Source organism: Myxine glutinosa, chromosome 5, assembly GCF_964187855.1.
Source record: "Myxine glutinosa chromosome 5, kmMyxGlut1.1, whole genome shotgun sequence".
NCBI classification, from domain to species: Eukaryota; Metazoa; Chordata; class Myxini; order Myxiniformes; family Myxinidae; genus Myxine; species Myxine glutinosa.
This window is the reverse complement of record NC_136265.1, coordinates 204,824,878-204,852,707: the sequence shown is the minus strand read 5'-3', so window position 1 is coordinate 204,852,707 and position 27,830 is coordinate 204,824,878. Positions and strand designations below refer to the sequence as shown.

Below are 27,830 nucleotides of genomic sequence, written 5' to 3'. Positions count from 1 at the left end.
AAAATACTCTGAAAGACATGGAAACTCTTTTAGATTTTGAACCAAGTTAGCCAATGGACTTGCCATGAATTTAAATGTATCAAGAAATCTGATATGAGTAATAGGAGATGTGTGAATTGTTTTTGTGAATGAAATGTATTTCTGATCCGTGTTTGGAATTGCTGAGATACTTCCAGAAGTCTTTGAGAGTTCCTTGAAAAATAGATGTGTATCATAATGAGCGTTGTTATGAAGAAAGACAGGAATGAAAGAGGGGAGTTGATAATTAATATTACAACTTTGATGAGCCGGACCTCTATATTTACCAGTGAGATGACAATGGTCTCTAACCTTTAGACCTTTACCAATTTTCTCCTCACAAATATGACAGACATTGTTTTTTATAAATTCCCTTTTTTCTTTACTTGTTAAGGACATTGGTTTATTGGTTTCTCTCATTATCTTGGTTAATCGAACACAGTCTTTTTCTAGTCGTTTCACAAACTCCTCTGGGGTATTTGAGCCTCTATACATCTCTAACTTGTTATATTTATCACCAACGGATGATTTGATATAATAACAAAAACCACAAGGAGTATGTTTTTGATATTTATTTGTGTATGATTCTTTTGGATCTGGAGAAGCAGTATCAATTTTTTCTAAAATACTTTCAAAATCAGCATATATAACAAATGGATGTTTTATTGTTTTCTTTTCATCTTTGAATGTGATCTTTGAGTCTTTTTTAGGCATGTTGATTACCGTTGATTTATGTTCACCACAATAATTTGAATGTTTATCTAATCTTTCTTGTGTATGGAAGAAGTTAAGACAACGCATACAAATATATATTTTATTTGTTCTTTTACATACTTGTGGTTTTATTAATTTTGTAATATCTTTGATGTATGTATAATGTGAATTTTCGTCTGAATTAAAATATAGAAGATTAATATGAGTTTGTTTACAACTGTCAGAAAGCTTTAAAACCTGAATGTTGTTTGTTTCTGTTAGACCATAAACATTAACTGATAAATTATTCATCTTTTCAAATTTAGGAATATCATTTAAAGTCATCGGAAACTTTAGATGTTTCGTATTTAATGTATTCTCATATTTTTTATAATGAGATACTCTTTCATCATGAAAATGTGGAGGATGTAAGTGTGCTAAAATAGACCAGAGAAAACATTTATTGTCTTTATTTTTGATATTGATAACTGCTTTTCTATTTTTGATAACACTGGGTAAATCAATGTAAGAAGAAGCTTTTAGAGGATCTGATTTAAGAATATGAATGTCTATGTAAATAATTTTTCCAATATTGAATCCACTTCCTACGATTGAATTATCCACATCTTGCTCTTGTTTAATAAGTTCATCATAGACTCCTGATGTTTTAAAATCTTGATATGAAGATATAAAGTGTGGCTCAGTTCTCATGTATGGTGCATCTATAACTCCTTCATCCTTTGTCATTTCTAATTTTACTCCCATATAAAATTTAAGTGGTTTCATTTCCTTTAGTGTTTTTTCAATCAACGTTTGAACAGCAGGTTTAACTATTTCTACAGCATCAACTATAGACTCTGGTTCAGGAGGTTTGAAGTTAAAGACTCTTATTTTAATATGTCCTTTGAATGCTCCATCAGAGTTTTTAGTTGTGATAAAATTTGATAAATGTAGATTTGTTTTAAGATGTATTTTGAAGCCTTTCTTGAGGATATTTTTATTACATGTAGAACAGTGTTTTGTTTCAGGTGGAAGAGGGGAAAGTTTGTTTAAAATGTTGTATGTATGTTTTGCGGTGAGAATATGTTGTTTATAATATTTTACTTCCTTCTCGCAAGTATCACAATAAACCATATTTATAGCGTGAGAAAACGTGGTGTTTTATATATATCACTGTGCTTAAAATAAAACACTTTTGAGCTTTACAGCTCCGTTTTATATATATCGCTGTGCTTAAACTAAAACACTTTTTCACTCAGAATCATCTAAGTCATAACTATCACATGAATACTCAGAATCATACTCAGAGTCATCAATAAAGCTACTCTCATAACTATCATTTGAGCACAAACTATTAGTATCATAACTATCATCTGTGTTCAATGAAATACTATCATCACCATCGTCCAAGTTCAATGAAATACTATCATCACTATCGTCTGAGTTCAATGAAATAGTAAAATCTTCACTGCTGTATTGACTCATATTTAATTAGCAAGAAAAATATTCCCATCAATATCTATATACTTTCTTTCATTAACAGATTCAATCTCTACAATTTTTATATCAAAAGTTATCTTTAAATAATCTCTAACTATCATAGAACGAAATGACATTTCACCAGAAATATTAACATCATTCATTTTACTTAGATCTACACCCTTTGGATTATTAAAGAAAATACAAATGTCTCCTCTAGAATTATTAATGGTCTTATCATTCTTTTTCAAAGTATCGTGGTCAATCACTTTTTCAAGCTTTGAATAAATTGCCAGGAGTAGAGGAGAAACTTTTGTTAGATTTACTTTAATGGATGTCTTTCCAGGTATAGTTAGAGCTCTTCCTTTAAATGAAATAGAGGGGCTCATGTTATTTTCCATAACTGGTTTTACCCAAAAATTTCCATATTTATCTTTGTTCAATTTAACATCTTTGACATATTTTTCTATATCTTCCACCGAAGTAGAGATTGATTGAAATTTGTCTTTTGTGCTTTGAAACATTGTATTTATTAATGAATAAACTTGCGTTTAGTTTAAGCAAAAATTTACCACATAAATATGATAAGTTCTGAAGGATATTTAGAATTTCCAGACTCTCCATATGATAAATTAGAGAATTGTCCGGCTTGTGATAGAATAGGGCTTAATAATGAGGGTTCATATAAACAATGTATTTTCTGTGATTTAATTTTAATTAATGATAATAAAAAATATAAAAAAATATATAACTCTTTTAAATTAGAACCAAAAATGAATTACTTTACAAGATTAATAAGAGAGATGAATGTTAAGTATTGTGATGATAATACACCATTTCTTTCAAGGGAAGAGACTATTTGTATTGAGGAAATGTATAAGGGTTTAATGATATTTATTATTCAAAATAATTTTAATGGAAATGTTAATACAAGATACTATATAAATAAAATAATGAATTATTTTGAAATTAAACCCGAACTCAGGATAAAATATAGAGTTTCTAAAATAGCTCAAAAAAAGTTAGATGACTTGTTTTCCAAATATATAAATGAATGATTTTTTACCCATTTGGGAAAATAAGATAAAATTTAATAACCATAAAAACATTCCAAATTCATTGAGATGTCTAATAGTTGGTTCAAGCGGATGTGGAAAAACCTGTTTACTTTTAAAGATGCTCCTTGGTCCTAATTTTTTAGATTATGATAATTTAATAATTTTTACAAAGTCTAGTTTTCAACCCGAGTATCAACTACTCTCACAGGGTTTTAATGCAGGTCTTAAAAAGGAAGACATTATCGGTTTATTTAAACTTCAAAACAAACTAAATGATTATAATATTGAAGATATAATACAATTATTTTGTGATACACAGAAATCAAAATCGAAACCAAAACCCATAACTTGTATTCTCAGTGATAATACGGATGATATACCTTCACCTCAAGATTTAGATAAATCAAAAAAGAACCTCGTCATCTTTGATGATTGTGTTAATGAGAGAAACCAAACAGTAATGGACAGCTACTATACAAGAGGGAGACATTCTTCTTGTAATTGTATTTATCTTAGTCAGTCATATTTTCAACTCCCTCGACGCTCAATAAGAAACAATGCCAATACTTTTATTTTATTTAAGTTAAATTCAATAGATGTAAATAATTTTTGGAGAGATAATTGCTCTACGTTATGTAGTAAAAAAGAATTTGAAAATTATATGAAACACACGATTGGAAAATATAAATATATTGTTGTGAAACAAGATGAGATATTAAAGGATGTATTTTTATTTTAAACATAATTACATATATAAATGACAACAATTATTATTAACCTTGTGGGTAAATCTGCTTCTGGAAAGAACTTTCATAAATCTAAACTCTTGAATAGTAAAAATGAAAAGATTGTAAGTTTTTTTTAAAAACACCCTATGATTCGTTTTGTGAGTACTACAACCAGAGCAAAGCGACCAGGAGAAGTAGAAGGGAAAGATTATAACTACATTTCAATGGAGGAACATATGCGATTGAGGAACGAAGGTCAAATATTTGAGGAGGTCTCTCTTGGTTCTACAAAATATTCACATTGTAAGAGTGAGTTAAATAAAGTAAAATCTAATGGTCTTGGGATTTTAGAAACTAATCCTGAAGGAATGAGACAAATTATTAAACAATTGTGTGGTGATGGAGTTAAGATTTTATCATTCGGTTTTGATATCGATGAGGAGATTCAACGCAAACGTATGAAAAGCAGAGATACAAGTATTAGTGAAGAAGAAATAACAACTCGTATTAATACCAATAAAGAATTTGATGAAATATTTAAAGAAAAAGATTTATTTCAACACATTTACTATAATGATGAAGAAAAGGAAAATTTTCCCATTGACCTTTACAATTCATTAAATGATATTTTTCAATAAATAAATACAGAAAATGAATACCGAAGAAAGAGAAAGAAAGTTTAAGGAACATCAACAATTAGTTTCAAAAGTTGTTAAACAACAGGAAGAGATAAAGAAGAAACGGAGACAGAAACTAACTGGTGAAGAAGCCTTTGAAAGAAAACAAGAGAAATTCTTTAAACCACTTTTGAAAACTCAACAATCACCTACAGTTCCCACGGTAGAATTTACTCCGAAAAAACTTCAAATGCTCAAAGATTTTAGTCAGATAACAAAACAAGAACTTGGTGAATTAGAATATGATGACGAGGGATTATTTCGGAAACTTGAGCAGGTAAATCAACCCCCTAATTATGTTGTGGAAGCTCTTCAAAACAATGAATATTCGGCGGGTTCAAAAACCAGAGCAGGTCTCATTCCAACAGAAGAACCAGCAGTGTTTCATCTTGTGGAAGAAAAGGTATTGATATTTAATGATGAATTGATGTTCTTGAGTTCTACTCAACCAAATGTTAAATTAACTCCAAGATTAATGTTTCTTCTAACAAACCCCGGATTCAGCGGTTCAAAATATTTTGAGGAACCACTTGATATGGAAAGAGAGGAAGATAGGGTATATATTGAGTTGTTAAATGCACTTGATTATGGAGTTTCTGTTGCTGGTAAAAGTAAGAAGAATGAGAAGGAGAAACATATTATTGATGCTTTAAGTAAGCTTGGTTCGGGTGTTAGTTTTCTTCCAAATGACCCATCACAATTAGTTAATAGGCTATTATTGTTGTTAGGTAGTAAGAAGGCTGGAAACAACAATTGTTTTAATGAATCCTCAGCCATTTTAGATCAGTTGATGAATATGAAAATAATTAATAAATGTCAATACAAAGATATTTTATTAGATATTAAATAAGATGAGAAGCACAATTCTTAGTTTTAATTTCACAACGAGCGATTACACAGCTTCATTCCCTTACCCACTACAACTTGACCCCCTTACCTCATATGAGGCATCTTTATTGTCAATGGAAACTTATAATACCTTGTTTAATATCACAGAGAAAAACAACAAGTTTAGTTATAATCCAGGAAGTGGATATAAAACTATAACCGTTTCACCTGGAGCTTACGAGATTTCTCAAATATCTTCAGAAGTCTCTCGCCTTATGAAAGAAAAAGGTGATGAACCCAAAAATATTGTAATAGATATTCAAAAACACACTTCAAAATCAACTATTAAACTTAAAAATAATTATAAAGTTGATTTCACGATTGAAAATTCGTTTAGAGAGCTATTGGGTTTCTCTTCAAAAAAGATTGAAAATAACGGGACGTTTTACAGTGATAATGTTATCCAAATATCCTCCGGTATAAATTCAGTATTAATTCATTGTGATTTGATTGATGGTGCTTATAACGATGGAATAAGAACAAATACAATATTTTCATTCAGTGCATACTCAACCCCGATTGGTTATAAATTTAATATGGAACCAAAAAATCTTGTCTATTTACCTGTGTCAGGAAAAACCATATACAGAGTAAGTTTTAGGATAACCGACCAAGATAATCGTATGATATCCTTTAATGATGAAATTATATCCATCAGAATTCACCTACGTGAAGTTTTTCAATAAATAAATAATGGTTATTGTGAGAAAACACGAGTTGGGAAAATATAAAATAATTACAGGGGAGGGCATGTTCCTTTCACCAGACTATACAAGGTATGTGGGTAGAGGATACTATAAACCTAAGAGACAACGAGGTGTAGGTCATCAATTTCGAAATAAAGGAGATGGGATAATTGATACTCTAATGGGTATTGGTTCAACCATCCTTAAACATAAAGACCTAATTGATTCAACTGCTTCTGCCGTGGGCTCCGTTGCGGGTGCTATAAAGAGTATAAAAGATGCTCAAAAGGAGTCTCATAAATTACAAGCAATCAAAGAAATAAAAAAAGGTAAAACTCAACTATCTTCACAAGAACGACAAAAAATCATTAAAATACTTGGGTCAGGGTTTCAACAATTTTAATGCTATATAAATACAAGTATGGAAGCGATTGATAGTATCTATGATTTGGATGATACGATTATCATTTCAAACTCCACTAAAAAGGAAGACTATTTTAAGGTAAATGCTATAACAGGAACAGACTGGAATTCAAACGGAACAAAAAGTTTTGAAATAAATAATCAACAAACTTACTTGAATATAGCTGATAGTTTCTTGCTGTGTAAATTTAAATTCACTAAGGCTGCGAATAATACTAATGCTACACTCGTAAATGATTTCTTCTGGAAAATGTTTGACAGTGTTCGCCTGTATATTGGAACACAAGAGGTTGAAGCGGTTGATTATGTCTCTGCTACATCTGAAATGATGAAATTTACACTATATTCGTTTGGTGATAGAATGGGTAAGGGAGCTGTTGAAGGCTTTATTCCTGATATGTCAACGGGAACAAACACAGACCCTGGTTATAGTCAAAGGAAGTCAATGTATAATGATGACGCAAAAGCTGAGAATAGTTTTACCGTAGCAGTACCTCTTAAAGGTATATTTGGATTTTGTGATTATGATAAAGTTTTGTATGGTCTTAAAATTAGATTTCAACTACAAAGGAATGATAATGTAAATAGATTGCTTTTTGGGGCTGAAAATGCTTTTGGCGACAATAATAAATTTGTTATTAATGATTTGTGTTGGTATATCAATGAATATACTCCTAATCTTAAAACGGAGGAGATGTTAAATAGAAGACTTAACTCAAAGAAACCGCTAAATGTATCATACCTTAAAAGAAGATGTCAACACGTTAAACTGGAACACACTACCTACACTTGGAATTTGGGTGTTCTTGAAGGAAAGCCACGATACCTATGGCTCATTTTTAAAAAACCAGATGGAGAGGAGGGTACTAATAAGAATAATGCGCTGAGTGATAATGCTAAGGTGAAACAACTTCGGGTTTCTCTTGATGGCACATTTTATCCGCGAGATAGATTGGAAATTGATTGGGAAAAAAATGATTATGCGGAAGCCTACAAGTCCTACCAAAAAGTGTGTGAAAGTAATGGTAATAATGATCCTATTTTGGATATGGTTGCATTTAAAGGTTTATATACAATCTACGCAATTGACCTGAGTTCTCAAAAGGAAACTATAAAGTCTAATCGAGTGGATACTTCTCTATACATTGAAAGAGGGGAGAGTGAAGAGGTTAATGCATATTGTTTGCTTTTGGAGGAAACAGAATTACAGATTAATACAGATAATGGTGTTATGATTAATATCACATAGGTTTTTTCTCATAAATAAATGGTTGGGGTATATGTTAATCAAATCAATCTTAATAAATTAACATCTTGTATTCAAAATCAAAAGCCTTGTATTATTAATGTTAATACAATTCAAAGAAAAGGAGCTGTAAGAATTGATGTTTTACTCACACACACACAAGTAAAAACACTAAATGATGTTGGATCACTTAAAATTAAAATGACGAAACCTATGTTAAAGAAATATTCAATAGACGAGTCAAGAGGAGGATTTCTCCCGTTTCTAATTCCTTTATTTGCTGGTTTAAGTGCGGCGGGAGCATTGACTGGTGGTATTTCAGCAGCGGTAAAAACTGCTAACGAAAGGAAGGCACAACTAAAAGCTCAAAAAGAATTGGAAAGACATAACAAGGAGTTGGAGAAACAAATTAGTGGAAGTGGTGTAATTGTAGATTTTGCTCAAAAACTTGAAAGTCTACCTGATAAAGCTAGATTGTTGGTTGGAGATATGCTTTCCTCTATCGCTCAAGCGGGTGTTAAACTAACTAAACGGGGTAATGGATTGTATCTTTCTCATAAATAAATGGATAAATGGTTTAAACAATTTGGAAAGAATACAACGTCAAATATAGAACTAGCTAAGTATTGTAAAACACTAAAAATTGATAATGTGGTTATTTGTATGAGAGATGAATTAATACATATAAATAAGAATACAAAGAATATTATTATGAATTTAGACACACAGAATGGTTCTCATTGGGTTTGTATTCATAATAGTCAGGATAAATATTATTTTGATAGTTATGGTATGCCACCACCTGTTGAAGTAATACAATTCTTACAGAATGGTGTTTATCAAACATTCCAAGTTCAAGAAATTAATTCTAAATGTTGTGGCCAATTATGTTTATATGTATTATTTCAACTCAACAATAATGAAAATTTTTATGATATCATTTTTTATCTAATATAAATGACCTATGTTGGAAAAGATGGTTCTATCTTTGGAAAATCCTCTCAGGATATTGATTTATCAAATTATTATACAAAGGCACAGGCTGAACGACAAAAATATAGTGTAAGTAAAAATATTAATATGAAGAATACTTATAAATTAATCAATTATCCAAACCCTACAGATGCGAATGACTTGATTAGATTCAGTGATTTATCACAATATATATCTTTAAAGAAAACAGCACGTTTTGTGAAACAAGTAAAATTTACAACCACAACACCTGGTTATACTGACCATACACCTTTCCTCATTGAATTTAACTACCTGCTTACAATTAAATTTTATAAAGAAGGACATTTAGTTAATATGCGAATTAATAAATGGGGGTATGATATGCCTGATTTAGGGTATAATTGGTCTTTTTCAATAAACATAGAAGACCTACATGATTTAAATCAGTCTCGTAAAGAAGAATATTATCCACTTGGTGAAGATAAGGATTTATGTGGAAGTACAATTAGTAAACAACAAATACGTGATTTTAAGAAAATAAAAATATATGATAGTATAGCGATGGTTCGCATGACAAAGAAGGAAGGTAATGAGATAAGGATAGAAAGCCGAGGAATACAAACCGATTTGGTAGTGGGAAGATGGGGTGGTATTACCTGTCATAATATTAATCTCACATATATTTCTGATACATAAATGGCAGGAAGAAGACTACAAGAGAATTATAATTTTTGTATTCAAGGATACCTACAAGAAAAGGGTGCTCGGTATTACATACCTTATGATTTGGAGCATATACATGGGAATTTTGTCATAAAAAACTGGCCTTATACTGATATTGTTAAACCCACAAATAGAGACTTGTTTAAAATATTAAATAAAAATGAACTTCTCAAAGTTATGAAATATAAAACTCTTTTAGAAATCGTCAACAAATCTTATTGGTATCCTATTATGAGAAAAATAATTATAGATACAAGAATATCTCAAAATCCAGATGAGTATATGTATAATATTCTTTGGGGTTTAAACTCAAGGGTAGCAAGGGATGAGGAAGGAGTTGAAGAAGAGAAGGAGAAAAGAGAGAAAAGAGAGAAGGAGGAGAGGGAACAAAGAGAGAGGGGGGAGAGGGAGATGGAAATCAGAGCGATTCAAAAAAGAGTGGATGTATTACAGCAAGAAGATAAATCTCAACTCACCGAAGAGGAAAATAAAGAAAGAATGAATGCTGTGAAAATATTGATATCAAAAATTGCTAAGATAAATGAGGAAGGAGTTAAAGAAGAGAAGGAGGAAAGAGAGAAAAAGGAGAAGGAGGAAAGGGAGAAAAAGGAGGAGGAGAGGGAGGAAAGGGAGAAAAGAGAGAAAAAGGAGAAGGAGGAAAGGGAGAAAAAGGAGGAGGAGAGGGAGGAAAGGGAGAAAAGAGAGAAGGAGGAAAGGGAGAAAAGAGAGAAGGAGGAGAGGGAGCAAAGAGAGAGGGAGGAAAAATATAAAAAGATGGAAATCAGTGAGATTAATAAAAGATTGAAGGTATTACAGCAAATAAATCAAACTCAACGCACTGAGGAGGAAAATAAAGAAATGAGAAGTCTAATGAAAATATTATTTTCAAGAATAACGACGTCAATGTCTTCAGTTTCAGGGAGGAGATTTAAATGAGAAAGTGGGGATAAAGAAGAAGAAGAAGGAAAAGATTATGTGGTTGATGATGTCGGTGTAATTGACTTTAGTTAGTTTTATTTGTAAATAAATGGAGGAGAGAGTGAAGGCATTCCTTAGGATTCTTTATGTTTTAAAAATCAAGATTGAAATGTATATGTTGAAAACCAAAAAGGTTTTGATACTCTGTCGGAATTTTTCTGATAAATAAATATGAGTTATTGTCTCAAATGTAAAAAGAAAACTAAATCTAAAAATATCTCTTATGTTAAAGCTAAAAATAATAGAGTTTGTCAAAAAGGAATATGTCAAGTGTGTGGCTCTAAAAAGTGCCAATTCATCTCTCCTAAAAGAGGAGGAGACATACAAAAGTTTCTGTCAGGAAGTAAATTTACAACAACTGGAATTCCAGGGGAATTACACCTTCCAGGGTATTCTTTCTGTGGTCCAGGAACAAACTTGGATAAAAGATTAGATGAGGCTAACAATCCTAAACCTTGGTCTAAACCTACAAATAGGGTTGATGAAGTGTGTATGAAGCATGATATTGCTTATGGGGATACCACTACGTTGACTGAAAAACATAAAGCCGACAGCGAAATGTTGTATAATTTGTCTTTGATACAAAATCCAACGTTGAGAGAGAAAGTTGATAGGTTTATTGTGAGAAATTTGATAAATGCTAAATTGAAACTTGGTCTTGGTTATTCCTCAAAAAACTATTAGGCTCTAATGATGTCATCAAGACTGAGGAGCTTTTGGCTGAAGAATTACACAAACCTATAATCACAAAGTTTAAAAGAAGGAAGGTTTATTCTAAATACACCGACCACATATGGTCCGCTGATTTAATTGAATTGAATAATGACAGGGGATACAGGTATGCTTTAACCGTTATTGATTTGAGGAGTAGATTTGCCTGGGTTGTCCCTTTAAAAAATAAAAGGGGTGATACTTTAATGTTAGCCTTTAAGCGAATATTTGATCGGGATAAAAGGAAACCAAAGAAGTTATGGACTGATGAGGGAACAGAGTTCTATAACAAAATATTCATGAAATTTCTTAAGGGGAAGGGTATTAAATTATACAGCACCTTTAATGAAGGAAAGGCAGTTGTTATTGAGCGTTTTAATCGTACTTTAAAAGAGAAATTATATAAAAAATTCACACAACTCAGTTCTCAAAAATGGGTGTATTTAATTCAGGATATTGTAGATAATTACAATAATACAGTTCATTCATCAACAAAATCAAAACCATCAGAAACATTTACAAAATTAGAATATGAAAAGGAGATTAATTTGAGAAAGCCCAAGTTTAAAGTTGGTGATATTGTAAGAATATACAAATGGAAAAGCCATTTTGAGAAAGGTTATACAAAGAGATGGACTAATGAATTATTTAAAATCGTTGATGTAATGGATACAGTCCCTTGGACCTACAAATTATATGATTTAAATGGAGAAGAAATCTTGGGTTCATTTTACTCACAAGAATTACAAAAAACACAAGTAAGCAGATAATACCCTTGAAAATAATAAATAAATAAATAAAATGTAATGGGGATACGTTTTTAAATCTGTGAACCCCAAACACAGAATCCCACAACTTTTCAGTTGGGGCTTAACTTTTGTGTGTGTATAATGGGGATACGTTTTTAAATCTGTGAACCCCAAACACAGAATCCCTCAACTTTCCAGTTGGGGCTTAACTTTTGTGTATGTGTGAGTGAGTCATAATAATATACAAACCCTAACCCAACCCCATCCCTAACCCAAACCCATCCCTAACCCAAACCCATCCCTAACCCAAACCCATCCCTAACCCAACCCCATCCCTAACCCAACCCATTCCTAACCCAACCCCATCCCTAACCCAACCCAATCCCTAACCCAACCCCATCCCTAACCCAACCCCATCCCTAACCCAACCCCATCCCTAACCCAACCCCATCCCTAACCCTCACATTCAAAATCCCAACCCTAACCCAACCCCATCCCTAACCCAACCCCAACCCATCCCTAACCCTCACATTCAAAATCCCAACCCTAACCCAATCCCATCCCTAACCCAACCCCAACCCTCACATTCAAAATCCCAACCCTAACCCAACCCCATCCCTAACCCAACCCCATCCCTAACCCTCACATTCAAAATCCCACCCAAACCCTAACATAATCTTTTTTTTCTTCTTTTTAAAAAATATGTATTTCATTTTTTTTTTTTCCTCTTCTTCCAATTCTGTCTTTCAAGGCTTTCAAGTTTGAAGAAGTAGAAATGGGAAGAAAGAATTTTCCAGCATTTTCTTCCTCGAACTTTCTTGATATTGCTTAAATCAAGCGTCATTAAACAAAGAACATTGTTCATTGCTTTAGAATCCAAAGAGTCTCCAAGATGGACCCCACAGGTAGAGTCTCCAAAATAAAACCAACTTTCCAAGTTCCCAAGGTATAACCACATTCCTGTTGAGCCTCCAAGATAGGTATCACATTCCGAGTCATCAAAACAAAACCCCCATTCCGAGTCTCCAAAAATATAACCATCTTTCCAAGTCCCCAAGGTAGAACCACAATTTTCAGAAATATTTGGGGTTTCCGTGATAAGTCTCACATAGTATAACTGCGGACCATCAGGGAAAACTTCCCTTTCCCAATTTTTTAGGGTTTCTATGATGTGTCTCACATAGTATAACTGCGGACCATCAGGGAGAACTCTCCTTGCCCAATTTTTTAGGGTTTCTATGATGTGTCTCACATAGTATAACTGCGGACCATCAGGGAGAATTCCCGTTTCCCAATTTTTTAGGGTTTCTATGATGTGTCTCACATAGTATAACTGCGGACCATCAGGGAGAACTCTCCTTGCCCAATTTTTTAGGGTTTCTATGATGTGTCTCACATAGTATAACTGCGGACCATCAGGGAGAACTCCCCTTTCCCAATTTTCAGAAATTTGTGGGTCTCCAATGTATGACTTGTATTCTGGCTCATCAAGGTAGAACTTGTTCAGTGGGTTTTGTTTTGATAACTCACAACAAATATCATCATGGTAAAACTCTTTTTCAGGATTTTGTGGATCTCCAAGGTATAACTCTTTGGCTGGGTCATCAAGGTAGAACTCGTTCTGGGGGTCTTGGTTGTTCAAAATGTCTTCAAACAAAAAAATAACTTCATCCCAAGTTGTGTTAAAAGCAGAATTTTCATTTCGTATCTCAGATACAATTTCCTGTGAAAGAAAATAACAATGTATTAATTTAATACAATATTTTTATTTGTATAAATCAAGCTCTATGAATATTAAAATAAACTTTGTTAACTCTTACATGAGTCTCATCTAAAAAAAAAAAAAAAAAAAAAAAAATTAAATAAATAAATAAATAAATAAACAAACTTACCTCCATTGATAAGAGGTTCGAGTCCAGTTCATCAATCTGAAGGTTGAGTTCTACACAGGTAGTAGGACTCCAAGGAATAGCAAAGTTATCCCATTCCATTTCGGCATAGGAGTCCATTCTCAAGTGAAGCAGAAAGCGTGTTTGAAAAAGCCTGTGTGGTCGGTGCCTTTTATAAGAAGGGCTGGGTGTGTGTCATTTCCTGTGGAAATTCCCTGGGCGTGTCTTAACTGGAAATGATGTGATGGAAATTCCCTGAAAATGATGTAATGTATTACCTGGAAATGATACAATGCTGAAGAGTTTATAAAGTGGGTGGGACTTAGCAAAAGTGGGCGGAGCGTAGCAAAAGTGGGCGGGACATAGCAAAAAGTGGGCGTGGCCTAACAAAACGTGGGCGGGGCTTAGTAAAAGGTGGGCGTGGCTTACCAAAAGTGGGCGGGGTTTACCAAAAAGTGGACGGAGCTTAACAAAAGGTGGGCAGAGCCTACCAAAAAGTGTGTGGCACTGGAGGCGCTCAAACAAGAACATTGAGGGAGGTTTACCATTTTATCTTAGCTCAGTTAAAATATCTTAATAAAGAACCAAACTCAAACATATTTTTTGTTAATGTATTAGACGGTGAGGAGAGTTGTAGGAGAATTAAATTATTTCCCACACATAAACAAATATTTGTAGGGTCGTTGTTTGAGTGGGTCAAAGATGATTCACCAGATGATATTAAGAGTAAAAGGTTAAAAGGTCCATAAGGTCAGAAGGATCACAGGTTCACACAGAAGGACCATTGTTTAAGTGGTCTAATGAATAAGGATAACATGTCAAAAGGTTAGAAGGTTCGTAAAGAACAGGGTGAGAGAAATATAGGTGTTTAGGGTCAATATGGAAGTGAATGGGTCAAAGATTAATCTGCCAGATGATATGTAGAAGAAGGATGATAGGTCTATAAGAGAAAACAAATATTTGTAGTGTTTGAGTGGTCTAATGAACAACATTAAGGATAGGTACTACAGACAAAAGGTTCATAAAGATGAGGGTGGGAGAAATAGAGGTGTTTATGATTTTTGAAAAAGACAAGGGGGTAAATGACATTAGATAGGGATTTCCCATGTTAAACGGAGGTGTCCCAGAAGCAACATTATTACACTACTGGTGTTGATGTAGAGCAGGCTTGATGGACCAAATGGCCTCCTCTTCATCCTTCATGCTCAATTCACCTTAAACGAGACGCTACTTCAGGGCGTGATATGTATTCGCTCCTTTGACCCGACAGCAAACCAAACGAGACGCTACTTTAGGTCGTGCAGTCTATCGCTGCCAAGCATGCTCGCCCCTCGACTCGGTGGGCTCACCCTCTCGACTCGGCGAAAGCCGCACTGGTTCAACGGGCCGAGCTCAACTTTCGGTTTCCCTCGTACGCGGTGCGCCCTAGATAATACTTTTCGCTCGTCGGCCGGGTTCGTATTCCGTATACCGATCACGAGCCCGCTCGAATGCTGCTGCCCAATGGACGTCAGCTTTAGATTTCGGAGTGCTACTTTACTCCGTCTGGGGATACCGCTCAACTGGAACTCGCCGTCAAACCCGCCCGCACGCGCCCGAACCAATTGATGACGTCATCGACTGAATCACGCGTTTGCTTTACAGCGTCATTAACGTAATTGCGTGCTTCACGCGATCTCATCGGGGATTCGTTTACATTTCCATGTACCTTGGTAAACTACGTACCAAATGTCCTTTACGTAAACGATGTAAACTACGTATCGTGGCGCTACCTCAAGGTCGCGCGCCCGCGCCTTTTAGGGAGTACACGGTGACCTCGTGAAATGGTGACATTGAGCGTCGCGCCCGACTCCCTTGTCACCTGCGCAAGTAACGGGGGCACCGTACTGCCTGCTCGCCCTTGACTCTGGGCTTGTTGTTTATCGGACAGAGTTCTTGGCTCGTATCCACGCACATTTCGAGACTGCGAGACGCCTCGTCTGATTCCATTTTCCCTCTGCCCCAGACTGACTGTGGCTCAGACTGACCCGGACTGTGAAGGTCGTCTGACTTCGGTATGCAGACGCCTCGTCTGATTCCATTTTCCCTCTGCCCCAGACTGACTGTGGCTCCGACTGACCCAGACTGTGAAGGTCGTCTGACTTCGTTATGCAGCGCGCTGCTGCCACCTCGGTGGGGGGGGGGGGGGGGGGGGGGGTGGGATCCCTGGAGGTTATTGTTGCTCAGGTTATTGTTGCTCCCCGGATGCCGTCCGGTATACCGCCTCCCACCTCGCCCCTCGTGGATGTCTTTGTGTCTTTGTGTCTTGTGTCTTTTGAGTCTTTGAGTCCGTGGATGGTCAATCCATCCGGGACATCTTGCATGGATGGACAGTCCATCCGGGGCGATGGGTGTCTTTGGGTCTCTGCGTCTTTGCGTCCGTGGCTGGTCGATCCCCCGCGGTCCGGCTGGATCCGTGCCATGCAATGACGGCGTTGAATGGATGGCGTCTTTGCATCCGTGGCTGGTCAATCCCCCACGGTCCGGCTGGATCCGTGCCATGCAATGAAGGCGTTGAATGGATGGATCGGTCGGACATCCGTGGATGGTTTGTCCAGCCGGGACTCTCTCTCGGTTTGTGCATGGGACAATTCAATTCGCGAGAATTTGACCGATGTCTTTGTCTATCTGGACAATCTTACGGTTTGTGGGTATGACCAGGAGCATCACGACGCTAATCTGAAATGCTTCCTCGAGGTCGCGTGGAAATATCGCTTAACCATGAATGCGGCGAAGTGTCAATACTCTCTACGCACGGTAGACCTTTTGGGGTACACCGTGACCCATGGCTCCGTCTCTCCGGATAAGGAGCGTCTGCGCCCTTTGCTCGATATGGCTCCGCCTAGCGATGTATGCATCGCGGAGGTTCTGCACGCTCCGCTGCGGAGGCGCGTTCCGGACGTTTTGTGCGTCGTCGTAATCAGTCATGCCGGTCGTTCGGGCAGCCTACGGAGGGCACCCGTGGCAAACGTTTGCTTGAAACTATTCGCCGGAGCTCGAGTCTCGTGATTTCAACACAGGGGGACTCCGGGGTATCGCGTAACTCTCGTTATGGCTCTCGTCGGTTCTCTCCCTCGGCAATTCCATGACATGGATCGTATGTGGATCGACCATGTACCCTTGGGAGCCAAGGCAGGTACAGACTTACTGTAATTGACTTACACTGTTATGGCCTCCTGTCATGTACTCTTACTTACTGTTACAGCTTACTGTAAAGAGGCTTACTGATTTACACATCTTCCACATCGACACATCTTCCTGTAATGTGTTGCCTTGCGACGAATGGACATTCGCTCTTCGACAAGGCACACCTTATGTAATGAGTTGCATATCGCAAAGGTACACCTTATCCATCTAGCTACTGTGCCGACTACCCCACTGTTCAACGGGGTACAAATTATCTAATCTAGCTACTGTGCCGACTACCCCACTGTAAGACTACTGCTACCCACGGGCTCATCGTCTTCTCCCTGGGATGAACACTGCTTGCTCGGCCCGATATCTTCTTGATTGGGATTTCCTCCTCGATACATCTATATCTGGGGATTGATTGCTAACCAGGCTAACAGGTTGAAATGCAGTAACCCTGCCATCGGGATTGATGGCCCCTGGACGTTCGACTGGCAGTAACATCCTTCCGATGTATTTCGTTCTTTGCATTCCTATGTATCCCTCTGCTGAATTATCAGTATGTGTCTGCTGTTCATTACCGCCTAGTTAAGTTCTAAGCGCGGGGAGAATGTGATGAAATCGTCATCCAAGTTACGACACTGATGTTATTCTCCTCATGGCCGCTACGCGACACCTTCGCGGCTCTTATATATAAGAGACTGCCTTTCAGCGCAGACAGGAGATGTACATCCATTAATACCATGTAACTCTATAGCTCCTCTGGGCTTCCATAGAAAGGTAACGATTCTGCTATATATATCATAAGCTCATTTATGATTATACCACCTGTACGCACCTGTATTCACCTGTAATATTAACACAATGTTTATTGGTTTCTCTCTAGATGCTGTTGAGAACGAATTTCGATTAAACCTACCTTTTGGGTCGATGTTGTATCTTGATTTTACAACAGGGGTGACGAACGGTTAGGAACGAGCTTTCTCGGCTCGCTCTCCCGCGCCCTTCATGTTGCATTACTTTGTTTTGATGTGTACCCTTGCGCCCCTGCCCGCTGATCTGCTCGTCCTTCCTTCCCCACTCACGGACCCTTGTTCTTTTGTGCCCGAGGGAAGTGTGCAGGTGACCACAGTTGTGCGCCCGCACCTTCGCTGCTTCCTGCCTGCACTGATACACCATATGGACCACACGTTCTGTGGCCTAGCACCACTTGTGGACCACATGTTCTGTGGCCTGGCGTCTCTGCTGGGACCGACCATTGTTGTCAGCGGTGTCTGCCTTGCGGACCACTGTGTTTTTCAGTGGCACCCATGCCCAGCAGTGGACCACCGGAGTTGGCCCTGCTGGCCAAATCAATAATAAAAAGCCGACGCGGTGTGTGCCCTTTTTCATGAATAAAATAACATCAAGTAAGAAGATCAAGACAACCAGAAACAGCGGCTCAGCAGAGCAGAGAAGCAGAAGACGTCATTGCTTATTTTTAAAACGGTTGTTTTGTGCATTTTGGTGATGGTGCTTTTTTTTAGTGCTTTTGGTGCATTTTTCTTTATTGGTGCATATTGGTACATATGGTATGGTGTATCGGTGCAGTGCACGGCAGTGGTGTATTTCCTCTTTTCAAAAAGATCTTTCTCTACCCACAAAAGACAGGTACTGGGTGACAGTTTGTAAATAATTAGTGTTTGTAAATATTGCTCCCCACCGGCTTAAATGTTTAGTTTGAAGACCATTCCGCAATTCGGTTAATTGTGGGCGTGAGTCAGTTAGATAGGATGCAACGCAGCAGGCGGGACAAATTTAGTGTTAAAACTGTCGCACTCAGGGTGAGGTTAAAAGTAGAGGGTAACCACACCTAAGTGTCACACGAAGTTAAAAGATAGCCCTTGTGTTTCAGCTTGGCACGAGCCTGGAAAAAGGGAGGGTGCAGTGTTGCGGTTTTAGAACCCACACTCTTGTAAATAAATAACTCTTGTAAATATCCCATCATTTAATAAAGTTAAAGGTTGCACCCTTAGTTAGTCCATATGCAACACGTAGGCCACCATAGGAACTTTAGTTATTTCCTTATTATGTGTTTTAGATAAGGCCGTGTTTCCAATAGTTGAATCTGCATTGCATCAATTAAATAAGTGTAGCTCCCCAATTCATTCCGTTCATTTTGCGACCTCTCTCCAAATTCTGTTACGCGCCTTGGTTAGCGCTCGCTCAGGCGCCGCCATTGACCATGCGGTCGGCTCGAGGAAGAAGGGGGTGGAGCGCCAAGGACAAGGTGTGGCCCTGTCAACCAGCCATCAAAGGCGGAGCCGGTAAGCCCCTACCAGCCAACCAGGGCTGAGGTGAGCTCGCTGGCGGGCGTGGTTTCGAAGCGCGCGGAGTGATCTGAAAGCGCGTTATATAAGCACGAGCGCCAATCCCTTTTACGGACTGCGCGGAGGCGGCTGATTGTAACGGTCTTGGGGACTGCGCACTGCGCAGGGGACCGTCATTATCGAAGGAATGGAGGATATACGCGCTTTGCAAACGGACTCCTTTCGAAAGAACTGCGCACAACGGACTGGTTGGGAGAGAAGGCTGATAACAGACTTGTGGGTATAGGCGCTTATTGAAAGGACTGATCCAGGAGCGCACATTTGCGAAGGACTCCCCCCCCGCCATATGTAAGGTCCGGTCGCGCGCCAACGATACGCAGAGCTGCCTGCCGGGTTTCGCCTGCGGAACCGGAGCTTGGACGGGGGTCGATTGGAGCCTGGATCATCTACCTGGACCTTCCACCCTACCCACTACAATCCCGTGTGAGTGTGTATGTTTGTCCTGGCGTGTTAAGTTAAGACTGTATAGTTAAGCCTGCCCTGTGTCCTGCTCCTTCTTCTCCTTCCTGTACATCCTTTCCTTTCCTCTTCTTTTTGGTTGTAAATAAATTCACCTTGTTCTTTCTTGGTTTTTCCCTAATCCGATCGCATCCATCTTTTCTTTCAATTGAGTACCTGTGGCACAATTTCTGAACCGCTAGAATCGGGTTTAGTCTCTTGGTTAATGACTCGGGCCGCGGATTGCTAACCGCTCGGCATTATCCATTATATCCGTGGTTCGAGCGGGAGTTATTCCCTCCTTTCCGGCGGGCGTTAGTACTTAGGTAGCAGCGAACCCATAGGCCGAGCAAACCCTACCTAACGCCGCACCGGGAAGGACGTTATAGCTTCCCAGGACTCTGGACGGCCAGCTTAAAGGACAAGGGGATTAACCCCCCCCCCCCCTTGATAAGGGGAGCGCCGACCCCCAAATCCGCAACAATATATATATATATATATATATATATACATATACAATATAAATATATATACAAATACATATATATATATATACATATACATATATATATACATATACATATATACATATATATATACATATACATATATACATATATATACATATACATATATACATATATATACATATACATATATACATATACATATATATATATATATATATATATATATATATATATATATATATATATATATATATATATATATATATATATGTATTTGTATATATATTTATATTGTATATGTATATATATATATATATATATATATATTGTTGCGGGTGCTGAACTGAACCATATCTCTGAAAGTGCTGAACAGAAAAAATTGAGACATGGCTCATTGTAAAGAACTCTCCATGTGGAATAAAATATATTAATGATGACGTCATAGGTCACGTGGTTCGGCCGCCATCTTGGAAAAACCGAAAAACTTAGCACCTCCATATCTCCAAAAGTGCTGAATAGAAAAAATTGAGACATGGCTCATTGTAAAGAAATCTCCATGGGGAATAAAATATGTTAATGATGACGTCATCGGTCACGTGGTTCGGCCGCCATCTTGGAAAAACGGCAAAACTGTGCACCACTATATCTCCAAATGTGCTGAACAGAAAGAATTGAGACATGGCTCATTGTAAAGAACTCTCAATGGGGAATAAAATATGTTAATGATGACGTCATATGTCACGTGGTTCGGCCGCCATCTTGGAAAAACCGAAAAATTTGGCACCTCCATTTCTCTGAAAGTGCTGAATAGAAAAAATTGAGAAATGGCTCATTGTAAAGAACTCTCCATGGGGAATAAAATATGTTAATGATGACATCATAGGTCACGTGGTTCGGCCGCCATCTTGGAAAAACCGAAAAACGTAGCACCTCCATATCTCCAAAAGTGCTGAATAGAAAAAGTTGAGACATGGCTCTTTGTAAAGAACTCTCCATGGGGAATAATATATGTTAATGATGACGTCATCTATCACGTGGTTCGGCCGCCATATTTGTCCTAAATGGCCGATAAAAAAGTACATTCCGACAAGTCCTCGGTCTCTGACCGATTTTTCATCTGTCTGTCTGTCTGTTTGTCTGTGCGCAGCACTACGTCTACATCGTTGCACGTAGAATCGCCCAACTTTACACACATATTTGTCTTGCCCTGGAATAGACTGTGCGCAATTTTTAACTCTCTCGGCCCAAGGCTTCCATTATGGTCATAATTTGATAATTCCACAAGTACAAAACTTCATCCAATCAAGATTCAATTTCTTGAGCGACATGTCGGCATAAACTGGTGGAGATTTTTTTTTTAATGATGACGTCACCGGTCACGTGGTTCGGCCGCCATCTTGGAAAAACCGAAAAACTTTGCACCTCTATATCACCAAAAGTGCTGACCAGAAAAAATTGAGACATGGCTCATTGTAAAGAACTCTCCATGGGGAATAAAATATGTTAATGATGATATCATTGGTGCCTCCTTTATGACGTCATAATTCCACAAGTACAAAACTTCATCCGATCAAGATGCAATTTCTTAAGCGCCATGTCGGCATAAACTGGTGGAGAAAAAAATTATGATGACGTCATCGGTCACGTGGTTCGGCCGCCATCTTGGAAAAACCGAAAAACTTTGCACCTCTATATCACCAAAAGTGCTGACCAGAAAAAATTGAGACATGGCTCATTGTAAAGAACTCTCCATGGGGAATAAAATATGTTAATGATGATGTCATAGCTGCCTCCATTATGACGTCATAATTCGACAAGTACAAAACTTCATCTGATGAAGATGAAATTTCTTGAGCATCATCAAGGAATAAATTAGTTTATAAAGCAAATAATTATGACGTCATCATTTCACGTGGTTCGGCCGCCATATTTGTCCAAAATGGCCGATAAAAAGTGCATTCCGGCAAGTCCTCGGTCTCTGACTGATTTTTTCATCTGTCTGACTGTCCGTTTGTGAACAAAATATCTCAAAAAGTTGAGGACAGATTTGGACGAAATTTGACAGAGATGTAGTGTATGTGACAATACAAGGATGAAATGAATATATTTTGGAGAAGATCCGGATTCGGATCCGGCTCCTATAATTTTTTTTAGTTATTCTTCACCATTGGGAGATAAGGCCAAAAACGATACATCGGATATCTCAAAAAGTTGTGGACAGATTTGGACGAAACTTGTTGGACAGGTTGGGTGTGTGACAAGGAAGACTCGATTCCGTTTTGGTGAAGATCCGAATATGGATTCGGATATGAGAATAATTTAATTTTTTAAGTGATTCCTCACCATTGGGAGATAGGGTCAACAACGATACAACAACAACAACAACATGCATTTTAAAGGCCATTTTCCCTGCTAGAGCGGGGGTTAGCCTTGCGGTCCCCATGACAATCTTCTCCATTTTGCCCTATTTTCTGCATCTCTCCTTGTTAACCCCCTTGCCCGCATTTCTTCTTCCACCATCTTTAGCCAAGTCTTTCTCGGTCTTCCCCGTCTTCTACTTCCTTCTACATTCATTTCCATCACTCTTCTCAACCAGTCACTTTCATCCTTCCTCAACACATGACCAAACCATCTCAACCTGTTCCTCTTCACAGCATCAATCACAGGCTCTATTCCCATCATCTTTCGCAATTCATCATTTGTCTTCCTCTCTCTCAACAATACTCCGCACATCCGTCGAACCATTCGCATTTCCACCCTTTCCAACCTTCGTTGCTGCTCTACGTTCATTACCCATGTCTCGCTCCCATAAATCATAACACTTCTCACACATGCAGCATACACCTTTCCCTTCAGCTTCAACGACACTCCCCTCATCATCAGCACGCCACTCAATTCCCGAAACTTCTTCCATGCACATCTCACTCGAGCAACCGTTGCCGAGTCTGATCCACCTTCTCCATTCAGCATGTCTCCTAGGTAACAAAATGTTTTCACACCTTCCAGCTTCACGCCGTCTCCAAGATCCAACTCAACATTTCCTCCATCTGCAGCTCCCTCTGTGCACACCTTACATTTGAATGTAGCTGCCACACTGGTTAATGACCCTCTCAGACCACTACATTTTTGATGAACCCACTCAGCACACATTGTACACTGAATGGAGTTCACTCCGATACCCTTCCTACACACAGCACAGGGCCACTTCCCAGTTCTTTCCACCTCACCACATGCTTTACCACTTGCCATCACCTTCGTCTTTCCGATATTCACCTTCAGACCTTTTGTCTCCATACATTCCTTCCACGTGTTCATCTTTTCCTTCAGTCCATCCATACTTTCCGCAATCAACACCAGATCATCTGCATACAACAACTCCCATGGTAAACCCTCCTTTACGTTCTGAGCCAGCACCTCCATCACAGCTACAAATAGTAGTGGACTTAGTACCGACCCCTGATGCACTCCCACCTTCACCTCAAACTCACCACTGTTCCCGTGTTTCGTCCTTACAGCTGTGCGCGCTCTTTTGTACATTGCCATCACTACTCTGATCAACCATTCCTCCACTCCTAACTTCCTCAATGCCCATGTCAATACTTTGCGTGGAACCCGATCGAATGCTTTCTCCAGATCAACAAACCCAAGAAACAACTTCTTCCTCTTCTCCATGTACTTCTCCTGCAACTGCCTCACAATGAAAAGCGCGTCTGTCGTTCCTCGTCCTGGCATAAATCCAAACTGCATTTCGTCGATCTTCACTTTCTTCCTTATCCTCCTCTCCAACACCCTTTCCAATACCTTCATTCCATGCTCCAATAACTTTATCGCTCGGTACGAGCCACACTCCAGAGGGTCACCTTTCCCCTTGTATAGAGGGACGAGGGTACTCAGTTCCCAATCCACTGGAATGCGGCCTTCTTTCACCACCAGATTACAGATCTCTGTCATTCTCTTCACACCCCAACTTCCTGCTGCCTTCAACATATCTCCCACAACTCCCGTCGGCCCTCCCACTTTTCTACCCTTCATTGCTTTTATCGCTTCCTCAACTTCCTTCTCAGTTATCTTCTCTGCCGGTCCTAAAACTGGGTTAATCTCTATGTTGCCATCCCATTCATTATCTGTATTCAACAGCATTTCCATATATCTTTTCCATCTTCCTTTAATTCCATCTGGGTCGACAACGATTTGTCCCACTTCATCCTTCAAGCAGCTCACCCCCATCACATCACACCTCTCTTTCGCTATCTGCTTTGCAATCCTGAATACCGCTCTCTGACCCTCTTCCGAATCCAAGCGTTCTCCGAACATTTTCCTACATGCCTCCTGTGCCTTTGCTACCTCTTTCTTTGCAGCCTTCCTGGCTGCCTTATAACTTTCATGCTCTGCTGTTTCTGCTCCTGTACCCTTCGCCTTCTGCCACTCCTTGAACTTCTTCCTCTTCTCGTCAATCCTCTTTCCAACTTCAGCATCCCGCCACCATGTTTCCGAGTGCCTCGGTGGTCCTTTTGTCCATCCACATACCTCACCAACGGCTCCCAACAGACTAGCTTTCATTGACATCCAACCACTTTCAAGCTCAACCACATCATCCTCGACCCTACTCAGCCTCTCTTTTAATGCCTCCCTTACTGTCACCTCTTTCAACCTCCACACCTTCATTCTCGGTTGGTACTTCACCCGCCGAGCTCTCCTCGCACCTTTCACCCTTACGTCGCAGACAACCAAGTGGTGCTGTGAAACAGCCTCCTCCCCCGGGATCACCTTTGTGTCTCGGAGGTGCCCCCTATCTCGCCTACGCACCATCAGGTAGTCAACGGTTGTCGTCGACCCACCTGACGTGTATGTAACAAGCTTATTATCCTCTTTCTGGAACTGAGTATTACAAATCAACAAATCAGCTCCATCAGCAAACTCCAAAATCCTTTCACCTTCTCCATTTCTCACACCATATCCGTAACCCCCATGAACTCCGTCAAAACCATCCATACTCCTTCCCACATGTCCATTTAGGTCTCCTCCTACCACAACAACTTCCTCATCTTTCACGTTTTCCATCAGCTTCTCTATCGTACACCAGAACTTGTCCTTCTCTTCATCGCTCCGACCAACCTGCGGAGCATATCCCGAGATGACATTCACCAAGAGCTTTCCAATCATCATTTTCACCATCATCAACCTATCACTCAGTCTAGTCACACTCACCACACTGTCTACAAACTCCTCAGAAAACAGGACACCAACACCATTCACACCCTCCAGGCACCCTTGCCACACAAACTTGTATTTCTGTCCCTGCCTACCCTTCACCATTCTCACACCACTTCCCTTCCATCTCGTCTCTTGCACACAACATATGTCCACTCTTCTTCTGACCAATACTTCCACCACTTCTCCTGATTTCCCTGTCATTGTCCCTACATTCCATGTCCCAAACCTCAGAAACATATCTCCACTTCGGGCTGTACCATGCCCACATGTAGTTGTAATTGTTATGGTTCTCTTTTTGAGGCAATGTTTTTTATGGCTGGATGCCCTTCCTGACGCCAACCCTCTTAGTCGCCTCTTACGACACGCAGGGATACGGCGTACCTATTCTTATCCAGGGTACACACTGGGAAACGTTTAAAACATGGAAATCCTGGGGGGGGGGGGGGGGGGGGGGGAACACCGCTGCGGTTTAAACATATTTAAATAAATATTTAAACAAAACCATGAAAACAATCTGGGAAAAGTCTCTAAGTGAGAACGTGGATTTGAGAAAGCAGGAGCAGAGGTGAAAGAACAAACGAGAATATAGGGGGTGGGGCACAAGTCGAGACGAGGAGGCCGCACGAGACACCAGGCCGCACGAGGCGCGGACAAAGAAACGACTAATTACACACAAATTTGCAACAACTACAAAACCAAAACCAAATAGAAACACACAATAACACATACACAACAAAATACGCAGCGGAAATTTGACAAAGAAACGAACGGGAAAACACTCAAACTTTGATGCCGTGGAGAGATCAAAGCAAGCCCCGTCACTCGAGGGACCGGAAGCGGAACTCCGGGTCAACAACGATACATAGCAAGATATCTCAAAAAGTTATGGATGGATTTAGACGAACCTTGTTGGACAGGTTTTGTGTGTGACAAGGAAGAATCGATTCAATTTTGGTGAAAAGCCGGATCCGGGTCCAGCTAGTAGAATTTTTAAAGTGATTCTTCACCATTGAGTGATATGGCCAAACAGGTGGAAGTATGCTCTTTACTGAGCGCCGTTCTAGTTACCCTCGCCAGAGGAGAGGGTATTGCATTTGAGTCTGTCTGTCTGTTTGTCCGTCTGTCTGTCCCCACAGAATAAATATGATTTTCTCTGCAACCATTGGTCCGATTGACAGGAAATTTTCACCATCGATACAACTCCACCTGTAGAATTTTTTAGTGATAATTATGACGTCATAGGTCACGTGGTACGGGCGTCATCTTGGAAAAACCGAAAAAATTTGCACCTCTATATCTCCAAAAGTGCTGAATAGAAAAAATTGAGACATGGCTCATTGTAAAGAACTCTCCATGGGGAATAAAATACATTAATGATGATGTCATAGGTGCCTCCATTATGACGTCATAATTCGACAAGTACATAACTTCATCCGATCAAGATGAAATTTAGAGCGTCATCTCGGGATAAATTGGTGGAGGAAAAAAAATGATGACGTCATCGGTCACGTGGTTCGGCCGCCAAATTTGTTTTTGTTTTAATATAAACGCCTTAAAAACCACTGAAAACATGTCCTGGCGAGGGTCTGCAATCTCCGATTGCTCTTTCTAGTTCATTATGTTTTGACATTGCTGTGATGACAATCGCACCATAGAACAATAATTTACCTTGTACTGTACTGTGCTCAAGCCCACAGCTTCCTTCTGGGCCTGCTCAAGAGTGAAGCCTCGGCAGGCTGCATGCAAAGACATTAGGTTGGAAATGCCAGGCCGCTTCTTGGAGTCATACCACATCTCTGGTATAGAGTCTGTAACAGCCTACAGGAGTAACACAACAGATCAATCATGCTCAGTTTGGGAGAATTTTTTTCATCAACAAAGTTCGTCTTTTGAGGACTAATGGGGGCACAAAAATGCCAAAACATGTGGGTACATGGAGAGCATTGGAGAGGCATTGCAGATCAGAGACAATAATTACAGGACAGTCATTTATTCATCCTGTCAATCTCACGGTATGTTCATCAGTCTTCATTGCAAGAGTTTAGTTTAGCTTTTCTAACTTGAACAAAAGAAAAGTAAAACGAGCCAACCACACTTTTCACAGCTTCACAGGTCAATGATAGCTAATCCTTGGAAGGTGAACCATTTGTATTGACTACAATTAAATGAGGAAAAATAATTCAACACGATGTCAACCCCCAACTAACGTGACGTCAGTCAACTCCCTGTTGCATTTGATCTCATTTAAAGATTTACGTGAAAAATTAAACG

At 39.0% G+C, this 27,830-nt stretch overlaps 1 protein-coding gene across 5 annotated transcripts in view; it reads right to left on the bottom strand.

Annotated features, from left to right (window-relative positions):
* The window catches only part of WARS2 (tryptophanyl tRNA synthetase 2, mitochondrial), a 61,946-nt gene that overhangs the window by 23,203 nt on the left and 10,913 nt on the right, over positions 1-27,830 (bottom strand). For all 5 annotated transcript variants that reach the window (XM_078779390.1, XM_068115050.2, XM_068115052.2 and 2 more), the window contains one exon: positions 27,228-27,377. In XM_078779390.1, the coding sequence (XP_078635516.1) occupies positions 27,228-27,377 (150 nt within the window). The remainder of the gene's footprint in view (positions 1-27,227; positions 27,378-27,830) is intronic.